The sequence below is a fragment of the Carcharodon carcharias genome, chromosome 11 (assembly GCF_017639515.1).
Source record: "Carcharodon carcharias isolate sCarCar2 chromosome 11, sCarCar2.pri, whole genome shotgun sequence".
In the NCBI taxonomy this organism is placed as follows: Eukaryota; Metazoa; Chordata; class Chondrichthyes; order Lamniformes; family Lamnidae; genus Carcharodon; species Carcharodon carcharias.
Genome location: NC_054477.1, coordinates 117,649,393 through 117,660,369, shown reverse-complemented (window position 1 = coordinate 117,660,369; position 10,977 = coordinate 117,649,393). Strand labels below are relative to the sequence as shown.

General features: G+C 42.5%; 1 protein-coding gene across 1 annotated transcript in view; it reads right to left on the bottom strand.

Moving 5' to 3' along the window:
- Nucleotides 1-2,593: 2,593 nt before the first annotated feature.
- myo16 (myosin XVI) overlaps nt 2,594-10,977 on the bottom strand; it is a 657,504-nt gene continuing 649,120 nt past the window's right edge. The window contains exon 35 of the mRNA XM_041198724.1: nt 2,594-2,784. Within this exon, the coding sequence (XP_041054658.1) occupies nt 2,594-2,784 (191 nt within the window). The remainder of the gene's footprint in view (nt 2,785-10,977) is intronic.

Genomic DNA, 10,977 nt, shown 5'->3' with positions numbered 1-10,977 from the left:
TATGCCCCAACATGTTACCATCAAACACAATTAGATTGTAAACATAATGTATGATACAACATAAATATTTTTAAACATTTGTAAAGTACACATTACATTTTACTCATGATTTTTTTTGCACTGGAAGGAGTGAGGGTAGGAGGTGAAAAAAAGCAATTAGATAATTTTGGGGTATAGTATTGTTCTTTCTGTTGTTCCATATGATCAGCTGTTTAGGTATATCAACTACGACCAGTTTTGCTTAATCATCTTCTCAATCACTAGTCAGAGAATCAATGCATTTCAGTATTACTATAATTACCATAATTCTACAATGTGAGTTCAGATCTTGAATTTCTTTACAGTAAAAGTCACGTGAGCAGTGAAATCCACCTTTGTGAAGCTCAGAGAAGAAAAGGACACTAAATAGTAAAAAAAATCTATTTTGATTCTAGAGTCATTTTCCTTTTCCCATCTCCAGATCTTTCAATGAAATAAACCATAACTCAACTCAGATTCCAACACTGCTCCTGATCCAGCAGCTCAAAAGTAAAGAGGAGAATTATAGTACTTCTTCATCTTGTAAGGAAGCATATAGCCTTCACATGGCATCCAGCTCAGCATTTCATCAATAGAAGGCAGCATTGAAGAATTGGCAGGGCCTAAAGCCAATAGTGTCCTAAACCAATCGGGTTTGCAATAATTTGCATCAATGTCAAGGGAGAATAGAAAGGATCAAAGACCATGCTAAATTCATCCTCAAGGCCCATGGATATAATTGAAGTGAGCTGCAGATACTAAACATTCGTGTCACATTTTGACTGACTCTGAGACCCATGGATATGTATGTGGAGGAAGGCGAAGGGGAGGGGGCTGATGCACAGATGTATGCAGTAGTATTGTGCAAACAGAAGAACTAAATTTTACAAAGTGGGGCCTTTTTTGAGCAACATTCAGTGATCTCTTTAAGGACTTTGAGTTAGGCTGTTTAGGCGTGGAAATATTACCTAAGAGTTTCCGAAGTACAAGAACTGACAGAGCAAATTTCAGAGTCCAGCTCAAAATGGGACAGGAGCTCATCTTAATATTGAAATGAGGCCCGCACTCATTTCAAATGGCCCAGAAATGGCTGAGGAAAGGCCCCAATAAATTTATCAGTGATCCAAACCCACATGCAGATTGAACTGCTAAATTGGTTATTGTTGCATCCATCTTGCATCTATTATAGGGATGTTGAATACAGACCCCAGAATATGAAGAATGTTGGGGATGCTCCAGCATGTTGGACCTCCAATGAGAAACATCTCACCATGGAACTGCCTCAGCATATTTCTCAAAATGACTATCATTCCATTTTACAACTTAGTTTTATTTGGACTCCACTTTGTTTAGGCTGTGTAGACATAATTTGGTATCTACGATTGTCCTCAATATGATGCTATATGGAAAAGGAAAGAAACAACAACGTGGGATGTTAGCACAAGATTATTTAGCAAGTCCATCTGAAATTTGTTTGTCTGGGATTTAAGCAGAGGAGTTAATCCCTTAATGGCTCTGCTAATATAGAGGATGAAATTCTCAGAAAACCTCTTGGCACAGTCTTGTTCAATCAGAGCACAGAAAAACAGGCCAAGAAATAAGCAGCATGAATCCGGAGTGTTGACCTCAGTTTCCGATTCTCCAGTCCATGTTTCTGTCAAGTGAGACTCCATGCTGGGAATTCAATCGTAATTCCTGAAAATTTACTCCACGGACAGAGGGATCTGAGACAAATGCCATTGTACATTAGTATTTCATTGTGTAAGTTCTAAGCCCACATGTTTTACTTTTGTCCCTCTTTAAAGATGCAAGAAAGCTTACAAAATCACATCAGTACTTTTTCTCAGGTCATTTTTACATGGAACTGGAATGAGCTTGCAAGCATATGGCATGCTTTTCTTTTCCCGTCGAAATTTAAGCACCATTATTTTCATGGTTATTTTGTACATCTCCAATGTCTGTTGAAAGTAAACTAATTATATGCCAACTCAGGTATCAAATCCAGTGCAGCATCCAGCATTTTTGATGGAAATTTTCAAATGAATAGCAACGAGCTGTGGACACCTTCAAAGTAGACAAAACGCATGTCCTCCTATCTATCAATGTGAATACATTATACTGTAAACAAAGTTTATGTCATATTATACACTTAATAAAGGTGTATAAGAGGCCCACATAAAGGGAATACAACAGATTTCAGCTTTCTAATTCCGAATAATTCAAATTTTCATTCTTGAAACCCTTGCAAACTTTAAAAAAAAAATAGGTTCCCTAATCACCTTAAATAAGCAAGCAGTATGTGCCATTAAGTCTTAAAGCACAGTACTGATCATTCTGCTATTCTCTATTTGTCATTTGGAGGAATTCCAAACATCCAGGAATTCATGAGAGTCCTGAGTTCCCACTCAAATGTATTATATATGACACATGTATTGCTGCTTGCAGGCCCTCGAGGATTTTACACGTTTAGAGTACTTGTGGAGATCATCGGATCTCGAGGAGAGACAGAACGTGTTTTTTTTTCTGGACATTGTTTTCACTTTCAAATATTCACTGCATGCACAGCTGTAAAATCTCACTGATAAGTGAAATACAAATTACCATTCAAAAGTTGATTCCCATTCTCCACTGCTGGAGCTGCAGTTACCCCAGGAGACAAGCTGGTCAAGGGGTTATTGGCATTTCTATCCTGTGTCTCTGATAGATTTCCTATTCCACAGTTCTCTTCTCTGTTAGACAGACTCAGGTTCCCTTCATTATTTGTGCCTAATAAAGACAAAAAAGCAACATTAAGGTAGCTGAAAGCATATTTTCCATAAATGTTTTCATTTTACAAGCATTTAGACTCTGAAAAATCATAAAATGTAACACGCCAACTTATGCATACTTGTGAATTATTCGGGTGGTGTTGTATCATTGGAGAGCAGTTATACTTCTGAGTAGAAAGGACCCTTACATCAAAGCGCTTGTGTTGCAGGAATAGCTATGAAGAATTTATTAAACAAGTGTAAAGATACTTGACTCATTTTATGTGTTAATCTTGAAATCAAGATATAAATATAAGAAACCTGATTAAACATAGAAACATGATAACTGTTACTCTAAAAAAAACTTTTCATAATTGAACAACATGATCTATCCTTTCCACTTTTCATGAAAGAGCCTGCTCTGTCAGTTATCTTCAGGTTTTTTTTTTGTCTATAGGAGGTGCTTCATGTTTGAGCTGAGAAAGAAGGGTTGGAATTTGAGAAGGATGCCATGTTGAATATATCAACTTGAGGAATGAGGAGAATGTTACCTAAAAATGAGTCAAGTACCTTGTCTTCTTTATTTCTTATACTTCATATACCATGAGCAACTCTTTCATTATAGTTAGTTATGAGAGGTGGGTGGACTGTCTTGCCTTTCAGCCAAGGCAGAGGTAAGCTCTGTCTCTCATCTTCTAACAAAAGGATGAAAGCAATAATAGGAACTTAAGAAATAGGAGCAGGCATTGGCTATCTGGCCCTCAAGCCTGCTCCGCCATTTAATAAGATCATGGCTGATCTAATCTTGATCTCAAGTCCATTTTCCTGCCTGTCCTCCATACCCTTGACTCCTCAAAAATTCAAAGACCTATTGATCTCAGCCTTGAATGTATTCAGACCTCCACAGCTCTCTGGGTGGAGACTTCAATTGATTCATGACTCTCTGAGAGAAGAAATTCCTCCTCATTTCCATGTTACTCTGAAACTAAGACACCTAATTTTAGATTCTCCAATGAAGAGGGACTCCCACTCAACATCGACCATGTCAATTCCCCTCAGAATCTTATATACTTCATTAAGATCATCACTCATTGTTCTAAAATCCCATGAGTGTAGGTCCAACCCACTCAGCCTTTCCTCATAAGACAACCCCTTCATCCTAGAGTCAACCAAATGAACTCTCTCTGAACTTCCAAAGCAAGTAGCCCCCCTACCCCCTTAAACAAGGTGACCCAAACTCTACACAGTACTGTAAGTGTGCTTTCACCAACATCCTGTAGCAAGACTTCCCTACTTTTGTACTTCTTTCCTCCTTGTAATAAAGGTCAAAATTCCATTAGCTTTCCTAACCACTTTATGTACCTGTATGCTACCATTTTACAATTCATGTACAGGGACACCCAGATCCCTCCATACTGCAGCGTAAGTAATATTTTGTTTTTCTGTACTTGCAATTTTTCTTGCAAATTGGATACATTACTGTATCTGCCAATTTTTTTACCTAATCACTTATCCTATCTATATCCCTTTGCAGCCTCTTTAGGCTGAATTTACTATTTGGGTCCAGACCCTACCCTGTGTCAGGAATAGTCATCTGGCACGCTGGCTAATTAGTGATCAGAGGGCATGCTCGCTGTCTAATTAAGCAGGATGGACGGGCTCCCATAGCTGGAGAGAAAGTAGAAGGTTTTCCAGCAAGGACACATCTGCAGCCCTAGTTTCCAAGCTATTGATGCCTGCACAAGAGATAGAGAGAGCAACAGAGATAGAGAGAGAGAGAGCAAGAGAGAGAGAAGAGCAACAGAGAAAGAGCGAGAGTGAGGGGGTGAGAGGGCAAGAGAGAGAGAGAGCAAGAGAGAGAGACCAAGAGAGAGAGAGAGATACAGAGAGAGAGAGTTAGTCAGGGAACGAGAGATAGAGAGAGAGAGAGAGAGAGTGTGTCTCACAAAATCACAGTTTGATTTAAAATCAGCCAAAGCTGCCAGGCTGTGATCGTGGAGGGGCAACCCCTCTACTGGCTGGTAAGCAGCTGTAGATGCAGGGGGAGTCCCTAAAGAGAAGACGTGCTGCCTCCTGCCCCCACCATCTCCCGCCTGGATGGTGTCTCCTCTCACTTGTTGTGTTTCAGCGGCTGTGTTGAGCCCCCCTGCCAATTGGAAAATTATAGTTGGTGCAGGAGAGGGGCCTATTGGCTGCCCACCACTTGCGGGTGGTAACCATTCACACTCAACCCAGCCTTCTTCAACAGCCTTCAACAGCCGGCAGCGACCAGTCCTGCTCCATCGGCCTTTGAAAATCCTCCCTATTGTGTTCCTCACAATTTGCTTTCCCACCTGTGTTTGTATTTTCAGCAAATTTGGCTACAATTAATTTGGTCCCTTCATCTAAACGAAGGCCCGCCCAGGGTAAAACACGGCTCCGCACTGGCCGGGAAGGGCCGAGTGGTAGCAGGGGCCTATCGGCCGCTGGGTCCAATGGCGAACTGGCGGCCAATTTAAAAGTGGCCCAGGTAGCCCCTGGAAGACTGCCACAAAAGGACATCTCCCGTACTTTGGCAATGGAGTCGAGTGCAGCTGGGCACGGTAGGCAGGAGAGCAGATCGGATGGGCACTCAGCCCACTGTTTTTCTGATGATTACCTCACCTTCCTCCTGGAGGAGGTGGCTGCCAGGAGGGACACCCTTGCCCAGGAATGGGAGAAGGAGGCCACTGCACCTCACCAAGAGGGCATGGGTGGAGGTGGCAGCAATAGTGATCAGGAATGACATGATGCAACACACCTGGGACCAGTGCCGGAAGCGCTTCAGTGACCTGCCTTAATTGGCCCACCAGAGTGTAAAATCAGGGTTGGGGCCCGATCACGGGAAGCGGCCATTTCGCGGCCACTCCCAGGCCTCCCCACCGTGCCCAAAGATCTCAAAATCCTGCCCTAACTTTCTGTCTCCCTGCTTTCTTGAATAATGATGATAATAATAAAGATGCATGAAGAAGATGCAAAAGTTAGTTTTTGTCATAATTTTACAGATAAACTCCAGTGTCACTTGTTCTAAATGACTCAGTTGATAGTTGCCTCTTTTATTGAATGACCATTGACCTTGGCAATGGTTAAAACCATAAAGACTGACAAAAGAAGACTACGGGCTGGATCTTCCTGTCTCCATCCATGTTGCAATGGAGATGGATAGGCTTTAAAAATGGTGAGTGGGTCCCAATTCCAGGATTTCTACCCCAATTCCCAACACTGGCAATTTTTAACGGTGTGGGATACGGTTGCGGGTAGCGAGCCCACATGTAGCACTCCCAACCTTCCCAACTGCATTGCGGAGGTGGACATTTCAAACACCCCTCAACCTTAGACTCGGGCCAGCTTCTCAAGGAGAGGTGTTTCACGGCAGCTTCGAGGAGTCCTGAAAAATGGGGAATCCTAGTCTCGAGTTGGGAACCATTTGACAGGTAAGGTCAAAAGGTATTCCTAACTTTACATGTCAGAATGCTGTATATGTTAAATATGTTTTCAGTACAAAGATTGATGATGGAGCTTTGTTCTTAAATTGACCAGCATTATGAAAATGAAGGTGCGTTCAGATGCATTAGAGTACATTCCATTCCATGAGGAATAGGGGAGGCAGCGGCATAGTGGTCGCTGGACTAGTATTCCAGAGATTCAGGATAATGCCCTGGGGACTAGGATTCAAATTCCACCATGGTAAATGGTGAAATTTGAATTCAATAAAAATCTGGTGTTCAATTAAAAGTCTGACGATGACAATGAAACCATTTTTGATTGTTGTGAAAACCCATTTGGTTCACTTTAGTTAAAGAAATCTGCTGCCCTTACCTGGTCTGGCTTACATGTGATTCCAGTCCCACAGCAATGTGGTTGACTTTTAATTCCCTCTGAACAAGGGCAATTAGGGATGGACAATAAATGCTGCTCTAGACAATGACATCCACATCCCATGAACAAATTTTTTTTAAAAAGTGCTATATCTGAAGAAAGGTCCTTGGCTCATTGTCTGTTGATACTTCATCTGGAGTTGTTTTTCTTGGCAGTTTTTTTCAGTGATGGTTTGTCATTGTCAGAAGAAATGCAAAGGGGCAGGTCCCAAGACTAGCCCAGCCAGAGGGGGAATTGAACCCATGCTGTTTCCATTATTCAGAGCCAGATGCTATTCATCTAGCCAACTGAGCTAACTAGCCCCTTTAAAATAAATTATCCAATGGAAAAAGTATTCTTCTGCATTGAACAACAGTAGTCTTCAGATTTAACAATGATGATGGCCCCATATGATTTAAGTTTTACAATTATTAACATTTCAGACATTCTTTTCCCTGCTTTTAGGCGTGAACAGATGCCTGAACTCTTTGATTGACTGTTCAGATATGTTTCCCTATTTTAAGCTTGTATAGATGCCTGAGATCTTTGAAGTGCTCCTCAGGCAATGTTCCCCTGTTTCAAAGGTTGAACTCTTTGAATGCATTTTACTGTATCCAGCTGCAGATGTTTTGATTATTCAACCGTGCAATGGAATCCCATTATGAATGTTTGCCTGAGTTCCAAACCCCACTAATTGGGTTTGGAACTCAGCCAAAGCTCAGAGGTACCAACTGGAAGAGGATGCACCACTAATGGGGTTTGGAACTCAGCAGACATTGTTGACACAGCTGTCAAGGGGACAGTGATTTTATTTACCTTGACAGTTTTATGACCACTTAATAGGATTGAGTCCTTCTAAAGCGGATTTTTGAATTGTGCTGGTTTATTTTGACAGTTTCATGAGCATCTCAAAGGCTTCTCAATATTATTTTAGGGCTCAAGAGTTCTGTACATTGTTGATATTGGGTCAGTGGGCATGGGGAGGTGACGGGGTATGGAGATCCATGATTGGACTTGGGAGGTATGGGGTATGGGGTGGGTATGGAAGTGTGGAGGGGTGAGGGAGTGCATGGGGAATGAGGGGGTATGGAGGATGAGAGTTGGGGGGCCTCACAGTCATCTACTGAACTGAGGTAGTATTTTAACGTTGGGAAATGGCCCAACTCACAACTCCCGCCTTGAAGATGAAAATCAAGGCATACAACCCAATGCAAAAGGTGGTACTTGTAAATTGTTGGCTAATTTCCTGGAGACCCCTATCCTGTTTATATAATAGAAGAGTTCCATTTAGTCGGTCACACAGAAGAAACTGCTCTCCTTCAAACATTGAGTAGAATGAGGAAGCTGCAACCTCTTCATCCAAATGAAATTTCACAAGATGTGTGACAGGTCACATTGTATCATGTTAGCTAGCCAAGGATTTATTAAGAATTATTTTTTTACAGATAAGGCAATCAACAACAACTAGAAGCAATCCCTGGAGTTGCAGTTCAAGCAGTTGTACAGATGTTGTTCAAAGTTACTTGATGAAAGACCATGCCACAAAAGAGAAGTTAAAGGACAAAGTATACATTGGTAAGATTTGAACATTTAAGTGGTAACTATTGTGCTCCTTGGTGGCTAAATGAAACTAACCATTATGAATTAATCCCTTGAATATGCTGTCAAAATCATTATAAGCAAGGTGGCCATTTGACATTTTCCACATTTTAAAATGGTTACAAATTTGACCAAAAACTGTTGTAATTTATCATACTGCACCAACTCGCCTGGCCTCAAAGCACTTTTATGATTGCACAAGAGTTTATGGCTTTAATTTTAACTCCCACTTCCCAGTAAGAACAAGGTGGTGGCACCTCAAAATCACAGGGATACACCTATCGACCCCTTCCTGCTGGGCACCATTTTCTCTGAAATATCCACATGGGTAACCAAGGCACTCTCCCTTTTTCAGGCAGGATTCTAACATGGCGATCAGGGTACTATGACATACATAGAGACATACAGATGGAACTCGAAGGTACCAATTGTCCATTGGTATTAGGCAATGAGTCTGCTTCCTAACTAACAGGTTGCACCGCAAAAAGGTGACTTTTGGGGTTTATTTTTAAGATCTTTGTAGGGCATGAGGAGAAGGAAGATAATGACCCAGATCTTCAGGTCTCCAGATTGTAGGAATTGCCTGGGAAGTTTGAACTTCCAATGGGCAATACTCCCCGGAGCCCTCCGATAAGGTCTCCAACTTTGAGTTAGCGTTAAAGACTTTTGACAGTTCTGGCTTACATACCTGAATAGTTGACCAGGAAATGTTAGACAGAAAAAATCCTAGTCCAATTCTTGGTTAACTATGCAACTGACTCCCCACCCCAATCATTCGCATTGACCTTTCCCGACTCCTCCACAACACTTTGACCACCCCCTGAACCCTCAACTATCCACCAACTCAACCTGACCCGATCTCATGACCCAACTGTCCACTTTGCATTTCTGAAGATGCTGGGATCAGAAGTCCTGGCCAGATATGTGGAGCTCTGGCATGGGGCAGAGAGGAGGGAACGGAGTGGCAATCATACAGTGATTACCACTGCTTGGAAGATTAGGGCCAATATTTCTGACTCTATTCTTCATGGAACTGCCAGTCTCAACCCCGCCCCCATTCCATCTCCACTTCCTTCCCACCTCACCACAACCCCCAGCATGGCAAGTCACTTGTGAGCATGGGAAAAGTGTGCACAACTTGGTGGTAGTATGGAAATGAAGTCCTGCAGTCAAAGTGGCTTCAGTCGCTTAGCATATACCTCAGGTAAACTCAAAGTTTGCCAAAAGTTCTAATTGACCCCTTTAAATTACAGCACTTTTTTTTCACAAATTAGGTGATAATTACAGATATAAAGCCTCTGTGGAAAATCAAAACACGCTCATAAGACTGACTCTAGTAAGTGTAAAGAGTTAAGGAAAATATACTGGATACTCACAGGTAAATCATTGACCTAGAACTGCAGATAATCATCATAGAAAGAAGCTTTTCACTCTTATCTATGCTGGTGATTATACCGCACACCATTTCCTCCCACTCGAATTAACTCCTCCCATTTTACATCACTCCCCCACCCCTGTATTCCAGTTTTGCTAGCTCCTTAATGAGCAGAAGTTAAATCTTTTCAATAAAACAGTAAAAACAAGAAGAGTTTTCTATACACAATTGTCATTTTTTGTAATTTGACTAGATTTAAAACTTACATCTCAGTCACGCTGTTTTCTGGGCGCAGGGATCACGATTCACAACTGGTAACGCTCGTTACCATGGAGGCAGGCAGCACACAAATTGGATACTGCCTCCTCATTCACAAGCTGAATGCATTAGTCTGAGGGAACCCGTGCTATTGGCAGCCTCAGCGATCAGTAGTGGTGTAAGCAGACTGCCCATCTTAAAGGCAATCCACCCCTCTTAAAGGAAACGGCACTGAATTACAGGAGGCAACTGCTGAATGCTAAAGCTGCAATTTTGAAGAAGGAAATGGAACACTAGGGGTAAATCAATCCAGATTTGCACTAGGTGCGGTAGTGGACGGGTAAAATGATGTTTTACCCGCTGTCCGTAATGACAGCTTCACACGCCATATTGTCCCAAACCCACTGCATTAATTATGCTTTCCCGGGAAACACTCCATTTCCGTGGCAGGTGGGCTTTCATTCACCAACAAAGCCATCACCTTGTCGCATCCTCACGCCATATTTAAAGTGCATTCACACCTCTCAGTGCTTCCAGCGCACATCTGCTGCATGGAAGACATGTCCTGGAAAAGACTACAGCAGCCAGGTTCAATGATGGGGCTCTCCGGTGCCTTTTGGACACCGTGGAGGCCTGTCATGATGTCCTCTACCCTCACTCTGGCTGCAGGATGGGCAGAGGCATCACCAATTCAGTTTGGGAGGTGGTGGCAGTGGTGTCAGCACCAATGCCCTGCAGAAGAGGACAGCCACCAAGTGCCACAATGATCTCTTCAGTTCCACCAGGGTAAGTCACTCTTCTCATCACTCCCAACTCACACACTCACAAACCCATCACACATCCACAGTGCCCTCACTGTCAGTTCAAGGGACATCACCATTCATTCTCTCACATGCACCTTCATCGTCTTCATCCCATCTATGGGACCAGTCACTACACTCGGCCAGCTCCTCTCCGCCTTTGCAGCGCCAGGTAGGTAAAGACACGGCAGGCTACAATGATGCGTGACACCCTCTGTGGACTATATTGCGGGGCTCCACCAAACCCAAACCTGTGCAGGCACTGGTACCTTATTTTCAGCATCTCAATGGTTTGCTCCACCAA